Source organism: Panicum virgatum, chromosome 3N, assembly GCF_016808335.1.
Source record: "Panicum virgatum strain AP13 chromosome 3N, P.virgatum_v5, whole genome shotgun sequence".
Lineage (NCBI taxonomy): Eukaryota > Viridiplantae > Streptophyta > Magnoliopsida > Poales > Poaceae > Panicum > Panicum virgatum.
In genome coordinates this window covers 65,161,452-65,180,866 of record NC_053147.1, presented here as the reverse complement: position 1 = coordinate 65,180,866, position 19,415 = coordinate 65,161,452, and the positions used below count along the sequence as shown (strand labels likewise).

General features: G+C 44.8%; 2 protein-coding genes and 1 long non-coding RNA gene across 3 annotated transcripts; 1 reads left to right on the top strand and 2 right to left on the bottom strand.

Annotated features, from left to right (window-relative positions):
• Window positions 1–10,171: 10,171 nt before the first annotated feature.
• Window positions 10,172–13,531, bottom strand: LOC120666786 (brassinosteroid LRR receptor kinase BRI1-like). Its single transcript, XM_039946728.1, has 6 exons — window positions 12,950–13,531; window positions 12,433–12,582; window positions 12,263–12,321; window positions 10,653–10,733; window positions 10,397–10,546; window positions 10,172–10,267 (listed from the first exon to the last, which is right to left on the bottom strand). Exons 1-6 carry the CDS (start codon window positions 13,407–13,409, stop codon window positions 10,259–10,261), a joined length of 909 nt encoding a protein of 302 aa, XP_039802662.1. The 5' UTR covers window positions 13,410–13,531; the 3' UTR covers window positions 10,172–10,258.
• A 1,837-nt stretch (window positions 13,532–15,368) lies between these two features.
• On the top strand, window positions 15,369–17,393 carry LOC120666788. Its single transcript, XR_005671860.1, has 2 exons — window positions 15,369–15,612; window positions 16,750–17,393. It is a non-coding gene; the product is annotated as an uncharacterized LOC120666788 (long non-coding RNA).
• Window positions 17,394–17,684: 291 nt separating this feature from the next.
• LOC120666782 (receptor like protein 21-like) lies at window positions 17,685–19,189 on the bottom strand. The gene has a single exon (XM_039946722.1). It carries the CDS (start codon window positions 19,114–19,116, stop codon window positions 17,920–17,922), a length of 1,197 nt encoding a protein of 398 aa, XP_039802656.1. The 5' UTR covers window positions 19,117–19,189; the 3' UTR covers window positions 17,685–17,919.
• Between the last annotated feature and the right edge of the window lie 226 nt (window positions 19,190–19,415).

Genomic DNA, 19,415 nt, shown 5'->3' with positions numbered 1-19,415 from the left:
GGAGAGAGCATGAGAGACTGAACGCGGACATGTACTCTGCTCGGGTGCATGATCCTTCTCGGCGTGGTGATAGGCGAGATGCTAGGGCGCGCCGTGTAGGTGGAGGTCAGGGAGACGGTGGTGGTTACCGTGCTCCAGCGGGTGGTCGCTTTGCCGGCCGTGCTCCTGGTCGTTTTCAGTACGGCTATGGACCACGGGACCGAGGCTTTGGAGGAGGTTTTGAGGCTCCACGCTTTCCTCGCGGTGGTGTTCGTCAGTCACGCGGTAGACGAGACGAGGGATACGCTTTGCCTGACTTTGCTTACCCTTCTATAGAGCAGATGGCTCGTCACTGGTTTGCTTCTCACTTTGCTAACCCCAATGTCAAGACGTTTGCTCCTCCTTTGTCTCGATGGTGATGCAGGTTGGAGGCCTGGAGAACAAGTGCTCCATGGATCTTGGTCTTATGCAGGTTTGATCAAGACTTGATGGTTCTCCAAGGCTGATGGATAGCCCGTGGTGGTTTGTGTATCATTTGTACATTTGAGTTTGTCTTTTGAGTTCTTTGTACATTTTCTGCGTGTGACATGTTGTAGATTCTACTTCTCTACTTGCTCTGCTTGCTAGGTCTGTACTTGTGCTTTGGTGGACTAGCCACTCTGTATGCTAGCTTTTGTGGTTTCCATATTGTCATGACTCTTGCTAGCTTAGGGTGTGTGCTTTGTCCAGTCCCCTCGTGCTTGTGTAGCTTTTGCTCCTTAGTTCTGGCTGCTAGCTCAAGTATCTTCTTCATATAGTCTTGCTGCATTGGTTCTTGTTATTGAGTGCCTTTAGACTTTTCTAGGAATATCTTCTGTCTTGATATGTTCTAGACTGTCTTTTGGTATATTTTTGCATTTAGCTTGACTAACACCTAACCGTTTGCTTGAGTTTTGCTCTGGATCTTTGGTGTTTGCTATTTTCTTGTGTCCTAGCTTCTCTTGTGCTAGGTATCACTTGTTGGGGGGGAGCTCTACCTCAGGTGCCGATGATGATCCGGAGTTGCTGCGCCGGCTGCAGGCTCCGGCCCCTTTCTGCTTCGACTACCTCAGCTCAGGAGGACGATCCAGTACCACTACTTCCACTTCGATCGTTCACCTCTACAAGAACCTGGTCGAGCAGGAGGTGGACCCGCTGAGGACGCAGGGGAGGTGACCTCGAGCTTGCTATGCTCTAGGTCCAGCGGGATCTTCATCAAGGTATGAGAGCGTTCGGCTTGTACGTTTTTCTCTCAGGATGGACTGGTGGTTTTCTGATTGTTGCCTTTTCCATGGTACTCAGTTGGATTCATTGGTCTAGTCCTGTGTGTCTTTGAGCCGTTGTATTTGCTGATTTCTTCAGTTGCTTAGCTTTTGGCTTTTCGGTGTCTTTCTCTTAAGTTTTAGTTATGTTAGTTGCATTGTGCATATGCATTGTACATGTTTGCATTTTGCATTGCCTCACTTGCACTAGCATTCTTGTATACATTGATATGATCTTCTAGTGCCTGCTAGTGTGAGTTGATAAACTTGATCATGTATAGCTTGCTCCATTGTGTATATGACATCATCTGAGTTAAGCTATTTTGATTTGAAAATCTGAAAACATGATCACCCTGTCTTGGCTACTAGCATGTTAGGGAGTGTTGATGTGCTTTGCTATCTTATTCATGCTAGTATAGCCTTCTGTTCAGCAATTCACACTTGAAATGATCTAAATCTGATAAAATTGCTTGAACTGTTCTTGAAATGGATTGAAAAGATCCAGGTGGGATTGCTTGTCGCACTGATCGAGCTTTTGGGATGGCTCACTTTGCACTTGTGAGAACCCGGGCAAGGCTGTGCATGACTGAAACGAGTGCTTTAAGCTTCTGATTGTCTTTGGCATAGGCTTGGCCTCGTTGCTAAGTAAAGCATGACAAGCTTTCAACCCCTGGCATTAAGAATTACTTCATATAAATTTGGTTGAAAAATGAATGTGTGCAATAGGCTTTTGGCTGGTTTGGCTCACCTGTATGAGTTTGAGTAGCACTGCTTTACATTTCCTACTTGTTAGTGCTAGATCATGGGTGATGCTTTTATTTCTCCTAAACTGAACTTGCCTAGCTCTATACTGTTTTGATATACCCTTTTGAGCTAGATGCAGGTCCTGTTTATGGATGCACACGTGCTTGAGACTAGATGTTGCTCATATCTTTGTATCCCTGAATGCTTTCACTTACACCTCCTGCATTGCATTCATGGCATAGCATCGGTTCAGGGGGAGTTTTTGCTTCAGGGGGAGCTTTAGGTCTTTTTAGGCTTGATGTGTGCATGTGCCAACAAGGGGGAGAATTTTGAGAGAAGTGATCGAACAAGGGGGAATTTTTAGGCTTTAGGTCTTTTTAGGCTTGATTTTTTGAAAAACTTGTTGAGCACAGGGCTTTGAGAGTGCATCATTTTGGGAGAGTTGCACTTGTGAGAGGAAAAAACTTTTCTTGGGGAGTTTCTGCTTTGGTTTTGGCTCTTGGTTTTCCTCGCTTTCCTTTTGCTTCTTACATGACTGCGTCGAGAGTTACCTCTGTCTTTGAGGAGTCATGTTTTAGCTTTTGATCGATTGCGTCGAGCCGTTGTCCTTGTCTTAGGGGATCAATCTTTGCTTGAGTAAGTGACTGTTCTTGCCTTTCTGAGCTTTGTGTCACTGGCTTGAGTTCTTCACTTTCTTGCTTCTCTTTTTATCACTTCTCTCCTTTCAGGTGGTGTGTTGACAATGCACTCATCAAGGGGGAGATTGAGGAATGTTGAGTACTCTATCCTGCTTGTGATGAGTGAATTGTCAACCGTGCGGTGTGATCGTGCACTTGGTCTTTGGATTGCAGGTACACGGGCGTCGAGTGTCGACGGGGAGCTGCCGTGGAGGTGCTGTGGCCGATGGACCGTGCGGTGGACGGCGGTGAAGGGCAGCCGGGATCGGAGCTTGGACCGGGCGGCAGCTGTGGCGTCCACTCCTGGATCGAGGGCGCAAGCGGCGACGGAAGGCGGGTTTCTTGGTTTGCACCACAAAACCAAGGAGACGGACGGCGGTTGAAGACGCCAAGTCGTGGAGGCACGGGCGTCGGTCTCGGGACTATCGGAGGCGACGGGCGTCGACGGCATCTAGGGCCTCGCTACGGGCGAGGAGGTGACGGGCGTCGGGCGGCGTCTAGGGCTGTCAGAAGGCCGAGGCGGGAACGGCGTCTAGGGCCACGGCGCGGAGGCGGGAATCTTCCCGCGCGTGAGGTTTTGGCGGTTTTCTCAAAATCGGCCACCTACCCGGGTTTCGCGGACCCTCCAAAACCGCGGACTGGATCTTCATCAAGACGGCGGCATCGCGGAGAAGACTTCGTTTCGAAGAAAGAACCTCGGCCGTCGGATGAGATCGTTGTACAGGGGGTGCTGCAGGCCAACCGGTCTGACCGGTCCCTGGCACCGGTCTGACCGGTCTAACCAACCGGTCTGACCGGTCCAGCGTACCGGTCTGACCGGTCCCGCGGGTATAAATACCCCTTAACTTGTGTTAGGTTAAGAGCGGCTTTTGTAATCTGTTCGTGGACTCTCTGTTTCTCCAAGCCGCCGCCCCTGTGTTCTCCTCCCTCTGTTCCTCTCGTTTGAGTTGTTTTTGTCCATGGATTGTTGAAACCTTGTAAGGGATTTGATTGGGAAAGGAGGCCCTATCCTCCTCGTGCCCTCTGGGCTTTTGATTTGATTCAATCCCCTGGTTTTGTGCCTTGTGCAATGGATTTTCGATTTCGTATTTGGCACACTTGATTGAGAGGAGGCTACGAGTTCTTTGCTGTGATTCCCGTGCTCCCAACTCTGACCTAAACCCTCTGGAATCACTGGCGTGTTCGAATTCGAGTTCTTGAGTGTTTGAGAAAACCCCAATCCCTTTTGATCTCCCCCATAATTCTCACGATTCGTTGATCTTTAGGACGAGATCTTTTGGGGATATGTTCACGGGGTAGGGGCGAAGCAATCCCCCAAGTTTCACCGATTTTTATGGTCGTTTGCTCGAGATTCAACGTTTGAATCCAATTTCTCCGGAGTTTTCTGGGTGCTACCGGTCAGACCGGTAGGCACGACCGGTTAGACCGGTCCAGCGCACCGGTCAGACCGGTCCAGGCAGATCAGTTCTGTAGTTTTTCCGATTCGCTTCTGATTTGCTTCGTGGTTTCGCTCGCTCGTTCGAGGTCTTTTGTGTTGGTTTAGCTTTTACATAGCTATTCCAAACTTTGGCCAGAACGCTTGAGGGCTTGGGTGATTTTCGGGATATAGGCCGACGGTTTGAATTTCGGAAGAAATTTTGATCGGCTCCCATTCACCCCCCTCTGGTCGCCGGCTTCGGTCCCACAGCAGAGATATGCCCCTCAAACATATTCCCGCCCAACAAGTTATTTTATAAAGATGTTGTATCCAATCAAGACTGCCCATGAACCGGTTATATCTTATATCAAGAACTTCAACGTTGGAGCTATTGAAAAAATGACTAGGAAATCCTGAGAGGGTATTGCTTGACATGTTCAGAAAATACAACATTAACTTACTGCTGCAGTTTGGTATAGATCCTTCAAAGTTGTTATTGGATATATCCAAATATTCAAGACGAATCAATTTGCAGATCATTGGATAAATTTGACCAGTTAAACCGTTGCTAGCAACACTAAGAAATTCCAATGAAGGAATATTCCAAAATGATACATCAAGTTCACCTGACAATTTATTATCACGAAAATCCATGATTTCCACATCACCTGATAGATTGTTAGGCAATGGTCCCTCAAAATAGTTGCTATCAAGATATATTGTTCCAGAAATCGACAAATTATTAGCCCCACCAAATATCGGACCCCCGAGACTGTTGTTGGAGAGCCTCAGGAATTCCAACCCACAATCAGTGAACAAGCAAGCTGGCACCTCTCCTGTAAGTTTATTGTTTGATAGATCCACAAATTCCAAGTCGTTAATGTTGCACAGAGATGGTGGTAAATGTCCAGAAATATTATTGTAAGAAGCATCGAGAACTGTCAGATTCGGAAATACTGAGCTGATGTCCATTGGAAGCTGTCCTGTGAAATAGTTCATAGATATGTTGATCATTTGAAGATTCGATTGTCGCTGCCACATCAGATGATCCAATGATCCTACTAGCGAGTTATGTGCAAGACCCAGATAGAGCAAAGGTGCTTCATTTGTAAACATCCAGTTGGGCAAGCTCCCTGAAAAGTTGTTGTTGGACAGATCAAGTAATTGCAGATGACGTTGTGTGCCAAATAAATTTGGTCCTGAAATGATTGTATTGTCAAGGTTACACCCAGAGAGCATTAGTGCTCTCAGTTGAAATGGAGTCACACTTGTAAGGAACGTCACATCAATAGCTAATTCAGCATTTCCTGATAGATCTACCTCCTTTAGCATGGCACAATTCCGTAGCCAAAAGAAATCAAACTTTCCATTTAGATTATTTGCTGCTAACTTGAGAGTTTGAAGCGATAAACAAAGATTCAAAGGTGAGTTTATAGGTATATGTCCTTCAAGGAGATTTCCCGAAAGGTCCATGTTGGACTGTATGTATGTGTGTGTGGAGGCCCAATGGCCCATGTATTATGTATATATATTTGTAGCCTATCAAGGAACGAGAAGAGTTCTAGAGTTTTCCAAAACAACATGGTGTCAGAGCCGATGGCGATTCGGGCGGAGGCGGCGCCGGAGCGGGACGGCGGGGAGCGCGGGGTGCTGCTCGCGGCGCTCGCACCGCCGCTCAGGGGTGCCAAGGAGGAGCGCGCGGCGCTGGGGGTACGCCTCGCGGCAGCGCGAGAGGCGCTCGGGCGTGCTGAGGCGGAGGCGGCACGCGAGGCGTGGGCACGGGACGAGCCCGAGCGCCGGCGCAGGGAGGCGGCGCGGAAGATCGAGTTGTTGGAGAGCTAGGTAGAGGAGGGCGGCGTGGATTCGGAGGGCGAGTGGGAGACGGTGACGGAGCACGCCGAGCCCGCGGCTGAGGTGCTCTGCCCGTGGCGGAGGCGGCGTCGTGTCCCGAGGCGCCGAGCGCTCGACCCCAGGGTTGTGGAGCGGCTTCAGAAGGCCTGCGTCGCCAAGGGGTGGAGCCAGGCGGAGCTGGCCAAGTGCATCAGCGAGTGCGCCCAGGTCGAGGCACTGCGGTCGAGCGCAATGGTGGGGACGTGTAGCAGGGCGCAGGTGGAGGCTGAGGAGAGGGCTGCCAAGGCGTCCGTGATGGAGTTGGAGAAGCTGGAGAGCTCGGTGGAAAAGGACAGCATGGAGGTGAATAAGAAGCAAGCGGCAGCAGCTAAACAGTTGGTCGGATTGGATGCTGCAATTGCCGAATTGAAGCCTCTGCAATCCAGGAAGACGGATATGGAGGCAAAGGGCGGTTCTCTAGAGGTGGCGTTCTTGGCGGCCATTGCTGGAAATAGCAGTGAATTGGAGTCGGCTGTCAATGAAATGAAGATGGAGATGCCTGCTGCAAGGAAGGAGGGGGGAAATCAAACAATTGAACATTTTTTTGAGAAATTGGCTAGACTAGAGAAATTGGTCTGCCTGCTCATTATGCGGACAGAGGAGATGCCATCCTGCACCAAGCAAGGTATGTCGAGTTCAGAACAAATATCAAATGCAAAGGAATTGAAAGCGACCAAGACAATCCTTGTCAACCTTGCTCATCCTAATAAAGGTACATCTCTTGCAAATTGGATACTAGATTCAGGTGCATCCAAGCATGTTACGGGTACATTAAGTGAATTTGCATCATATAATCCATTTGCTCCTATGCAAAAGGAAACTATTCAAACCGCCGATGGAACTGCTCAACCTATTAAAGGTGTGGGCACAGTTCAATGCACTCCGTCAATTACATTATCGTCGGTTCTATATGTTCCCTCCTTTCCTGTTAATCTAGTATCCCTAAGTGCTTTGGTGGATCATATGGATTGTCGTGTTACTCTCGATCGAGAGAATTGTTTAATTGAGGATAGAAAGACGGGGAGAATGCTCGGTAATGGTGTAAGACGTAATGGTCTATGGTTCCTGAATAGGAGAGAAGATACCTTGTGCACTGCTTTGACAGCTACTATGGGTGAAAATGAGGCTAAGGTGATACTAGAACATTGTCGACTAGGACATTTGTCATTTGATACCATGGCCAAAGTATCCCCAGAGATCATGAGCCAGGTGGATAAAAGAAAACTTGTTTGCGATGCATGTGAGTATGGAAAGCATACAAGATCAGTATATGTAAGCAAAGGGCTTCGGAGAATATCTCCTTTTATGCTTATCCACTCTGATGTTTGGACATGCCCAGTCATCTCAATTAGTGGAATGAAGTATTTCGTAACATTTATTGATTGCTATTCTCATATGACTTGGATATATCTTATGAAGCAGAAGAATGAGGTTCTTAAATGTTTTCATGATTTCTGCTCACTTATTGGGAATCAATTTGATGCTCGGGTTAAGATACTAAGGACAGACAATGGAACAGAGTATGTGAACAATGAGTTTGAAAGTTTTCTATCACCTCAGGGAATATTGCATCAAACCACATGTCCTGATACACCTCTGCAAAATGGAGTAGCTGAAAGGAAAAATCGCCATATCTTGGAGGTTGCGCGCTCACTCATGTATACTATGAATGTGCCAAAGTTTTTATGGAGTGAAGCAGTGATGACAGCAGTTTATTTGATCAATCGTACACCTTCGAGATTGCTTGGGTGGAAAACTCCTTATGAGATGTTAAGAGGAGTGAATGAGTTCATTATTCCACCTAAGGTATTTGGGTGCACTTGCTTTGTCCGGGACCATAGACCTTCGGTGGGTAAGTTGGATCCTCGAGCAGTGAAATGCATATTTGTGGGTTATTCATCAAGTCAAAAGGGGTATAAGTGTTGGTGTCCCACTGAATGTCGTCTATTTATAAGTATGGACGTGACATTTAGGGAATCAGAACTTTATTATGGTGAGAAGACTGATTTAAGCTCCTTGTTTGAACTTGATGATCTGAGCATAAATCAGGATGATCGAGAGGGGGAGAACCATGATGTCATAAGTAGTCCAATTAAGCAAAATCAAAGGAGAATGGAAGCAGTGATTACTGGCTCTACTCCTCAACCAAGAATGGAGACAATGACGAGTGACTTGGATCCAACTCCTTGTCAAGAGGACAGTTCTGTAGGTGAGGACCCCGATATAAGGGCCCATTGAGAGTGTATAAGAGGAGGACGCGTACATCTCGAGAAGAAGTTCCAGGAATAACTCCTGAATCAGCAACCCCTCAAGAGATTGTTGATGTGTCATCAACCTCTTTGACTGAGATTGAAGAATCTGGTTTGGATGATTTGCCCATTGCATTACGGAAAGAACCACGAGCTAAGGCTGGTATGCCTCCACCAAGGTATGGATTTGAGCATGACATCAGTAACTATGTCTCTTATGCGTCATTGTCCCCTGCATATAGAGCATTTGTTGCGTCATTACAATCGGTAGTAATCCCTAAGAATTGGAAAGAAGCAAAGCATGATCCTAAATGGCGAGAAGCTATGTTGGAGGAGCTGAGAGCTCTTGAAAAGAATAAAACATGGGAGTTTGTAAAATTGCCCGAGGGGAAGAAAGCTGTTAGTTGCAAGTGGGTTTTCACTGTGAAGCAAAACCCAGAAGGAAAGGTGGAGAGATATAAAGCAAGGTTAGTTGCAAAAGGATATAGTCAGACATATGGAATTGACTATGATGAGACATTTGCACCGGTTGCAAAGATGAGAACTGTTAGAACATTGATCTCTTGTGCTGCAAACTTTGATTGGCCATTGCACCAACTGGATGTTAAGAATGCCTTCTTGCATGGTGATCTTCAGGAGGAGGTGTATATGGAGATTCCTCCTGGTTTTTCAAAACCTGAGGCAGTCGGGAAGGTTTGTAGACTGAAGAAATCTTTGTATGGCCTCAAGCAGTCTCCACGAGCATGGTTCGATAGGTTCAGACGTGCTTTGTGTGGAATGGGATACAAACAATGTAATGGGGATCACACCGTATTCTATCAACACTTTGGGCGGCGCATTGTAGTTCTGAATGTATATGTGGATGATATCATCATCATAGGTGATGATGAAAAAGAAATTAATCACCTAAAGAAATATTTGAGTAAGGAATTTGAGGTGAAGGATCTTGGTCAACTCAGGTACTTTCTTGGCATTGAGATTGCTCGTTCTCCGAATGGTATAGTCCTCTCATAGAGAAAGTATGTATTAGATTTACTCAGTGAGACTGGCATGCTTGGTTGTCGGCCTTTATCAACACCTATCGATCCAAACCATAAGTTATGTGCTGAATCTGGTGATCCGGTGAATAAAGAGACCTACCAAAGGCTTGTGGGAAGACTCATCTACTTATGTCATACAAGACCTGATATTTCTTATGCTGTGAGTGTTGTAAGCCGTTATATGCATGATCCAAGAATTGGACATTTGGATGTGGTTTATCGTATACTACGATATTTGAAGAGTAGCCCTGGAAAGGGACTTATGTTCAAGAGCCATGGTCATCTAAATATAGAAGGTTATTGTGATGCTGATTGGGCAAGCTGTCTTGATGATAGGAGATCGACTTCTGGCTATTGTGTCTTTGTTGGTGGAAACTTGGTGTCATGGAGGAGCAAAAAACAATCAGTTGTGTCTCGTTCAACAGCTGAAGCTGAGTATAGAGCTATGTCTCTTGCGGTAAGCGAGATGTTGTGGGTAAAGAATCTTCTATCAGAGTTGAATGTGTTGAGAAAAGGTCCATTGAGAGTTTGGTGTGATAACATATCATCAATCAATATTGCAAATAACCCAATTCAGCATGATAGAACGAAGCACGTGGAGATAGATCGTTTCTTCATCAAGGAAAAGTTGGATGATGGAACTACAGAATTAAGATATGTAAACTCTGGAGGTCAAATAGCGGATAGTCTAACTAAGGGCTTGGGAGTTAAAGATTGTAATGTTGCATGTGACAAGATGGGAATGATAGATATCTACCACCCATCTTGAGGAGGAGTGTTGGACTGTATGTATGCGTGTGTGGAGGCCCAATGGCCCATGTATTATGTATATATATATATTTGTAGCCTATCAAGGAACGAGAAGAGTTCTAGAGTTTTCCAAAACAACAGTCCAAGTATTCGAGGCGTGGAAGATCAAATAAATACGTTGGGATGCTACCATTCAGTCGGTTGGATACTAGATGCAGTTCTCGCAAGTTTTTCAGGGTTCCTGTGAGGTCCATCTTCTTTAGTATGGAGCAGTTTCATACCCAGAAGAAATCAAACGTCCCATTCAGATTATTTGCTGATAACTTGAGAGTTGGAAGCAACAAAGGAATATTTGAAGACGAGAGCTTACCGGTATATGTCCTTGAAGGAGATTTTCTGAAAGATCCAAATATTGAAGGCGAGGAAGCTCAAATAAGGAAGCTGGGATGCTTCCATTCAGTCGGTTGGATCTTAGATGTAGTTCTCGCAAGTTCTTAAGGTTTGTTGAGAGGTCTTTCTTCTTTAGTATGGTGCAGTTTCAAAAAAAAAAACATCCTGTTTAGACTGTTTGCTAATAGTAACTTGAGAGCTTGAATCAACAAAGGAAGAGTCGAAGACGAGCATACATGTATATGTCCTTGGAGCAGATTTGCTGAAAGATCCAAATATTCAAGGCTTGGAAGCTCAAATAAGGAAGCTGGGATGCTGTAACGAACATGGCACCATTGATGCCATTTCAAGTGATTTTGGTGATCGAATGACAACACAACACTTGGACTAATATGATTGTTAAGATGATCATTCTCAGGCTTTTAGGTTCAAGTGATGACAAAGAGGAAGAGAAGATAGGCGTAGCAAGGCCCAAAGGGCCGCCCCTACGGGGGTTCCGCTACCCGGTTAGCGGACGGGGGTCGAGGGGGAGCCGCCCCTCGCGGGTCTCAAGGCAGCGCCATGAAAGCTCTTCGGATCAGAAGCACCGGAAGATCCGACACCATGGGCATCGGAGCATCCGGTGGTAGTCGGAAGAACCGACGCCATGATGTTTGGTGCAGGATGGAATCGAAGCAAAGTCAGCCTTTAGGCACCGGTTGAACCGACGGTCCAAGAAAGGGCATCGGTGCATTGGCAGTCCTTTGTACCAGAGACGATGTCAAGTGCCCAGAAGAAGTTCCTTCAGCACCGGTTCAACCGACGGTGCATCGGTGCATACCACCGGTGTAATGACGTCAGCGTCCAGGAGAAGATTCCTTCAGCACCGGTTGAACCGGTGAAGCATCGGTGCAAAGCATCGGTTCAACCGGTGGTCTCTGCGTCAGCTGTCAGGACTTCAACGGCTACTTCGGTTTATGAGTGACCGGATGAACCGACGCTACCCCACCAAGAGGCATCGGTTCTTACGGTGGTACGCAGATTTTCAGCTGACCGTTGGAGCAACGGCTACAAGACTTGGTGGCCTATATATACGCCTCACCCCGGCCATTTGAAGATTGCTGGAGTTGCTGGACATCCCACACACACCCAAGAACATCTCCAAGCCATACAAAAGCATCAAGATCATATCCTTAGCCCTTAGCACACTTTGAGAGTGTTGTGTAAAGGATTAGCTCTTAGTGAGTGAGATTGCAAGGCTTAGAGCCTTTGTGCTATGGTTCTCTAGTGAACCAAAACAAGAGCTTAGTGCGCCGGCACCTTGGAGCGTGAAGCTCGCCGGTAACGTCATCGACCCTCCGACTTGGTGTGGAGCGGCGACGACATCTTTGTGCGGGGGACGTGGAGACCCCCATCCTTTGTGGAGAAGCTCCTTAGTGGAACCCGGGGCCAAGGTGACCGTGATTGTGTTCACGGAAGAGACTTGGTGGCCGAGTAGCAATACTCTTAGTGAGTGCTACAACAACGTGGATGTAGGTGTGCCTTTGTGGCTAACCGAACCACGGGATAAACACCCGCGTCAAGAGTTTGCTATCTCCTATCCCGCTCTTTAAGCTTCCGCATTTCATACTAGCAATTTGTGTGCCTTTACTTTCATAGGATAGTTTCTTAATAGGAAAGGCTATAGGTTGCTAAACTCTTTTGGGATAGGGGTTTTACACTTGAATAACCTAGTTGCACATCTAGATAGCATGTTTTAGTTTAAGTTTTGTGCAAACTAGTTGGAGCCATAGGTCTAAGTTTTTATTAGTGCCTAATTCACCCCCTCCCCCTCTTAGGCTAGAGCACCCGATCACTTTCAGATGCTTCCGTTCATATAATTGAATCCTAGACGCAAATCTCGCAAATTCTTGAGATTTCTGAAAGCTACATGTTACAAACAAACACAACAATAAATAGAAACAACTGCAGCACCTATCCAAAAGACAAGAAACAAGAGCAACATACAAGAATGCTACGAATTAGCTTTGTCTGTACCAATATTCTGAAGAGCACCGCTCAAACTGGTTGCCTCAAAATTTATGACTTCAAGAGAAGCCAATTTACCAAGAGATTCCCAGATATTATCCTCGACCAATGTGTTGCGGCGGAGGTTGAGATAGCGAAGCTTAGTCAATCCTTGAAGGCCTGGGTAAAAGTTCTTATGAATTATGAATAAGGTTATTTGGCACAAAGTACTTGGAAAAAAATAGTAGTCAGACGCATTCATGTCCAGGGATCTACTCCCTCCGTTCCAAATTATAAGTCATTCTAAGAATCTTGAAGAGTCAAAAGTTTTAAAGTTTGACTAAATTTATACAACAAGATAGTAACATTTACGATACCAATTAAGTATCATTAAATTTTTTTGTTAGTTATATTTTCATAGTAAACCTATTTGATATCATAAATCTTTGTGTTTCGCTCTATAGTTTTGGTCAAACTTTGAGATGGTTTGACTCTCCAAGATTCTTGAAATGACTTATAATTTGAAACGGAGGGAGTACATACGTACCATCAAAATTTTGAAGATAAGCGGAATTCGAAAATAAATCCAGAAGATAAGCGGAATTCGAAAATAAATCCAGCTGCTGAAGCTCATGAAACGAGGAAAATATGGTCAAATTGAGATTCCAGCCCTCTGTCTGGCACAGGGAGTCGAGGTTGAGACCCGACACACGTGTGCCTTTGTTGCATCGGACCCTTTCCAGGAGCAGCAGTCGTCGCTCCGTCCCCAAGAAGCAGGAACTTCGGAGTTTGGCTCCACCAACGAAGATCTGATGCGCATAAGAGCAATCCTCTCCTCGATCGTGCAGCCACCTGCCATGTGGAACATGAACTGCAACTGCAAGACGCATAGGACCCAAAGCATGGTTCCTAGTGGGAAGTAGCAGCTCATAGTTTCTTGGTGACTGTAAGTGACAAGAGGCTGGAAAGGTTTTTAGTTTGCCCCCTGGGCCGGCCAAACCATGCATGGTGATTGACACAGGTTTTCCTTTAACTTATAGGTGGGCGAGAATGCTTCTCCTTTTTGAACGGAGAAAAGTAGAACTTCTGGCGTGTAAGGGTGATACCGTCGTGTGGAGGCCACCTCGATCGGGGACTGTGCAGACCCGATCCCGAAAGGGATGGTCCGCGCGCTCCTGCCCCGTCCTGCAAGCAGCAAAAGCGCTTTGCCAAAGCGGCTACGACCCGGCAGGTGTGGACAAGGCAAGACCACGCCGCGACTCGGACCACCGCGACGACCGTCGTCCACTGAAGGGACCAAGTTTTGGGTCGTGCCAAATGATCGTGCCGCAGCTCGCCCAAAAATAGCACGGCCCAAGTCCCAGCTCTACTCGGGGGACGGGGACTGAAGAAAAGCCTCTTTGTTGCAGCTGTCCCTGGCAGATGAGGGCGGGACCGTCGGCCTAGGCGACGCAGCGAGGAGGGGATCTTTGTGCGGGAGGATCCGATGCGTTTGGAGGCCAGCTTGGCTCCACGTCCGGCGCTCCGGTGCTGGTCCCGGCCACCGTGAAGTTTGCCGGTGACACACCGGCCACTCCGGGTCCGATTAGGAGCCACGCGCGTTAGAATCATCACAGAAGCGATTTCTGGCGAGCAGTTCATCGTTAATTGGGCCGAAATGTGGGAAAGCCAAGTTGGGTTGAATATATCGGATCGCAGGAACGAACACCAAAGATTATGTGGATAATTTTCATAATGCTTGCGGGCGCAAGGAACCAGAGAGGCTGATTTTATTTTTCAGAATTCCGAATTCGCTCTTCATTGGTGCGGGTTTTTTTGTACACTTTTTTTAAAACTTCATTGTTGAATGTGTAATCCGGAAAATTCTTACAGAAACATGATAAAGGATTTTTAGCCCTTCATATATTGCTAAAAGACAAAGTGCTGAGTTGAGAAATATTGTGCACTACTTAATTTAGTTCATAGAATTGGATCGTGTTTATGCGAACCCTACTAAATGGAATACAATATTTTCTCTTAAAAATTCCTTCATCCTTCTCCAGTGCTACTGTAGAAGTCTGTTTTCATCCTTCTCCAATACTGCATGGCTCCAAAATTTCGGGGGAAAAAATGATAATGTTACTTCCTGTATAATGTATGTTGACTGGAAGATCAATCGAAGTTTCAATCTCACATTTTTCCTCCTAAAAGTTGAAATGACTTCTGCCCTTGCTTTGTTATGCTGATTGAAAACAAGATGAAACAATTTTTTCTCTCAATGCTTGAATGTCCACCAGATAGAAAATGAATCAAGTTATTTGAACACTAAATGCAAATAATTCTTTGAAGTTTTGAATTAGTATGATGGAAAGCTTACATTTGGAAGTTTGCAACAGTAGAGGCATCAAACGTTTCCACGAAGCAAATAAAAAACTATAATCATTTTGTTCCATAGGAACAAATGAAAAATGTTGCCATGGAACAGTAAAATAAAATCATTGTAAAAATTGGGGGGAACAAGAAAATGTTCCAAAGGAACAAAACCAAAACCTTTAATGCTCCAACACAACAATATAATATTTGCTTATGGCGGTGGCACAAAAACATAAATCATTTGTTCGTATGGAACAAATGCAAAATTGTTGCTATGCAACAATTAAATAAATTAATTTTTGAAAATTGTTCAAAAAAGAACAGAACTAAAAAATTATTTGTTTTTGTGAAACAAAAAATTTCAAGAACTAAAACTTAAATCATTTGTTCAGAAGAAACGAAAAAATATAAAAATGTTGCAAAGGAACAATTAAATAAATCAGTTTTTACAAACATAAATGATTTGTTCCATAGGAATAAATGCAAAAATGTTGCTAGGGAACGATTCAATAAATAAGTATTTGAAAAATGTTCGATTGGAACTATAATACCAAAAGAAAAAAAAAGTAAAAGAGAAAGAGAAAGGCTTTTTAGGAGAGGGTCAAGGCCAACAGCCCACTTTCTCCCTCCCTCACGCTCTCCTCTTGGCCGACCATGACCTCTCCCTCTCATTCTTCCTCTCGTGCTCCTTCTCCCATGGCTTCATGCCCTTGAATCCACCTTCTGCAGCACCAAATCCATAGGGGAAACCAGCAAAACGGAACGAGGGCAACGTGAGGAAGAAGGAGAGGTGTGCATTCGATGTAGATCGGTTTTTCCCCATCGTTTCCCCTCCCTAGGGTTTCAAGGGCGACAAAGGTGAGTGGAATTCCATCCTCCCTACTGAAATTGTATGTTCATGTGCGAGTTTAGGTTGGGGATTAAGTAGATTAGAGGGGAGAGAGAGGACTTTTGGATGTCTCCCTCGTATTTCAGATTCGTGGTTACTGTAGCTGCATTTGAGAGAGCGTTTTGGGCTACTTAGAGGCCGTAATAAATCTCATGGTAAACTAAAAAGTTGTAGAGGACATTTAAATTTAGTAGCTCACCAAATTTCATGATTTTAGCCCAAGAGATTTGAGAGATATGGATTTTATGAATTAGGTGTCTTGTGGTCAAATAAATCCGCACGGTGGTCTAGAAAAATTCGCACAGTCAGTTTAGTTATCGAAAATTTTTGGGCGAAAATTTTTGGGCACTTTTACAACACTAATTAAGAGTATTTTGAACATAGACTAATTATAAAACTAATTACACGGATGGACGGGAAATCTCGAGGCGAAGCTATTAAGTCTAATTAATCCATCTTTAGAGGATGATTACTATAGCACGATATTGTCTAATCATTGCATAATTAGGTTATGGAATATGTTTTGTCAGTTATTCACATTTAATACTCCTAATTAGTTGTCAAACTTTCAAAGTTACTGTAGCTATACAAAAATTTTGGGACCTAAACAGGGATAAGACAGCAAGAAGTAACATAAAAGTCAAGGGGCACGTTTAAGATCTTTAGTGACAAACAACCAATATATCTATCAATTACCATATTTTTTATAAGGCCAATTTCAATGGGAGTGTCATAAAAATAGTATGAGTATTAAATGTCATGCCACATCAGCAAATTTGCTGATATGATTGGGTCATTTATGAGGAGAGAGGAGGGGGAGTTTTATGGGATGAGAGAGGAGTGTTATCACCATGATACTCCTCCACAGGGATGGAAACAGTAATGAAACAGGAAAATGGATATCCGAGATATCCGTATCCATTTCAAATGAATGGTTAATCATGAATGGTTACTGTAGCATCACGGTTGCAAATCATAAATTATGTAGGTTTATTAGATTCGTCTCGCGATTTACAACCCATCCGTGCAAAAACAATTTATAAATAGACTTCATTTAGTAGTTCATGTATGTGTCCAAATACGTGGTGTGATGTTTTTTGCCAAAGTTTTTTTTTTGGCATGTGAACACGGCCTACATGAAAGAGCATCGACCGCAGCATGCGATGAGGGTGATCGCGAAGAGAGTGTTGACGCAGAGAGTGATGATGCAGAACTGGCCAACACACAAGCGCCAGAACGTGCAGGATCGCAACAATCAGAACAACAGCGACGAGAACAATCAGATCTCCTTACGCTCAGCTGTCCACCAATCCGCCAAAGCCAGTGCGTTGGAAGAGGGCGCTCGGTCCTGCCAACCAAATTTGAGAAAGGTCATGTGCCACAGCTCCCTAGAGAAAGGGCAGCTGACCAATAAATGATCAATGGTTTCTGGTGACTGGCTGCATAAGATACACGAATCATGGTCCTGTAAGTTGTGTCTCTTGCGGCGGTGTGCTATCCAACAGGGTCATGTATCGCTAGCCAGATAAAAAATTTGCACTTTGAGGGAGCGCGTGTTTTGCCAAGTATTTTAGCTCCTTTAGCTGGGTGTTGGCCAATAAAGAAAGACCGATATGCTGAGGCTGTGGTGAATGTTTGATCCGGAGTCCACCTCCAACAGACTCTATCCGGATGCTCATGAAGTTGGACATGTTGTAATTTCTCCCAAATCTGCAAGAAATCCAAAAGTACTTGTACTGTTAGGGCCCCAGTGATGTCTTTAATCCATTGGCCATTCAAAAGCGCTTGAGCGACCGTGCGTCTTGTCCGAATCCGCACTCCTGCATTACAAAGGCATGGGGCCAAATCAATCAGCGATTTCCCTTGCAGCCAGCGGTCGGACCAAAACAGCGCTATGCATCCATCACCAAGCTCAATGTAGATAGAAGCCTGAAACATTGCCTCGACCACTGGTTCCTTCTCCTCAGCGAGGCCCAGCCATGGCCGGTTCGGATCAGTTTTCCTTAGCCATAACCATCTCATTCTTAGGGCATATCCAAAGAGTTCAAGGTCCATAATGCCTACATTCCTCTCAGAGCAAAAGGGTACAAATGTACAATGTGATGGAGGCATTTTTCAAGAAAAATGCGACACTATTACACACCATGAAACTTGTTCTAGAGATTCAAAACGTAACAAAACATAACAAAAATATCAAGCATACATGGCTCTTGTCGTTACACATAACTAGAAGAAATGAAAAACATAGGTTGCACCTGTCCAGCAGTTGTGATGAGCTATAGTTGAAGCATCACACGCTGCCCAAATGGAAGGCAGAAAAAAAACGCAACGGTGGCCCAGAATGCCAATACGAATGAGGTGGCACAGATAATATAAAGGACCGGATCATCAAATGTCTCGTCCACATTGTCTACTTCCATAGGGCCCAGAATAGGAGAACACTGGTTCCCCTGTGACGAATTCTGAAGGTTTGTGTTGCCCAGGTAGCTCTCCATGTTGAACGAGCTAAACTGACCGGAGTTTGGTATGCACCCTGACAAGTTGTTGTAGGCCACAGAGAACACCTCCAAAGATGACATCTGAGTCAGTTTCAATGGTATAGGTCCGCTCAGCTCGTTATGGGACAAGTCCAGGCTTTCTATGGTGCTCATGTTTGCAAAGGTAGCTGGGATTTGATCAATAAAGAAATTATGCGATAGATTGAGGGACTTGACATGGCTCAGATTCCCCATCTCCCAAGGGATCTCCCCTGATAACATGTTCGCCGATAAGTCAATACCGGACATGATACTGTAGAAACCGCGGCTATATGTGTAAATGTTCCCTTTAGTGGAGAAGGTGAAGCCTTGGTGGAGATAATTGACGTCATAATTGAACAACGGATCGTTGTAATCCATACTAGAAAGTCCCACATCCAAGGCCACGTCATAGAACATGAACAAATGAACGTCATCATCTGTATGGTATCCAAATGGGATAGCACCAATGCAAGGTGGCAATGAACCTGAAAGTCTGTTGTGTGACAAATCAATAATATTCAAGTACCGGAGATGACAGAGTTCTGCAGAGATATGCCCCTCAAACATATTCCCGCCCAACAAGAGCAGTTTAATTTTATAAAGATGTTGTATCCAATCAAGACTGCCCATGAACCGGTTATATCTTATATCAAGAACTTCAACGTTGGAGCTATTGAAAAAATGACTAGGAAATCCTGAGAGGGTATTGCTCGACATGTTCAGAAAATACAACATTAACTTACTGCTGCAGTTTGGTATAGATCCTTCAAAGTTGTTATTGGATATATCCAAATATTCAAGACGAATCAATTTGCAGATCGTTGGATAAATTTGACCAGTTAAACCGTTGCTAGCAACACTAAGAAATTCCAATGAAGGAATTAATATTCCAAAATGATACATCAAGTTCACCTGACAATTTATTATCATGAAGATCCATGATAGACACTGCATCACCTGATGATAGATTGTTAGGCAACGGTCCCTCAAAATAGTTGCTATCAAGATATATTGTTCCAGAAATCGACAAATTATTAGCCCCACCAAATATCGGACCCCCGAGACTGTTGTTGGAGAGCCTCAGGAATTCCAACCCACAATCAGCGAACAAGCAAGCTGGCACCTCTCCTGTAAGTTTATTGTTTGATAGATCCACAAATTCCAAGTCGTTAATGTTGCACAGAGATGGTGGTAAATGTCCAGAAATATTATTGTAAGAAGCATCGAGAACTGTCAGATTTGGAAATACTGAG

Coding starts and splice junctions, on each gene's coding strand:
- LOC120666786 (XM_039946728.1), bottom strand. CDS start 13,409: ATGCATGGTTTGGCCGGCCCAGGGGGCAAACTAAAAACCTTTCCAGCC. Junction 12,322..12,432: donor CGGTGCTCTTCAGAATATTG/GTACAGACAAAG, acceptor TGTAACATGTAG/CTTTCAGAAATCTCAAGAAT. Junction 10,734..12,262: donor GATTCAATTATATGAACGGA/AGCATCTGAAAG, acceptor CATGTTCGTTAC/AGCATCCCAGCTTCCTTATT.
- LOC120666782 (XM_039946722.1), bottom strand. CDS start 19,116: ATGCAGTGTCTATCATGGATCTTCATGATAATAAATTGTCAGGTGAAC.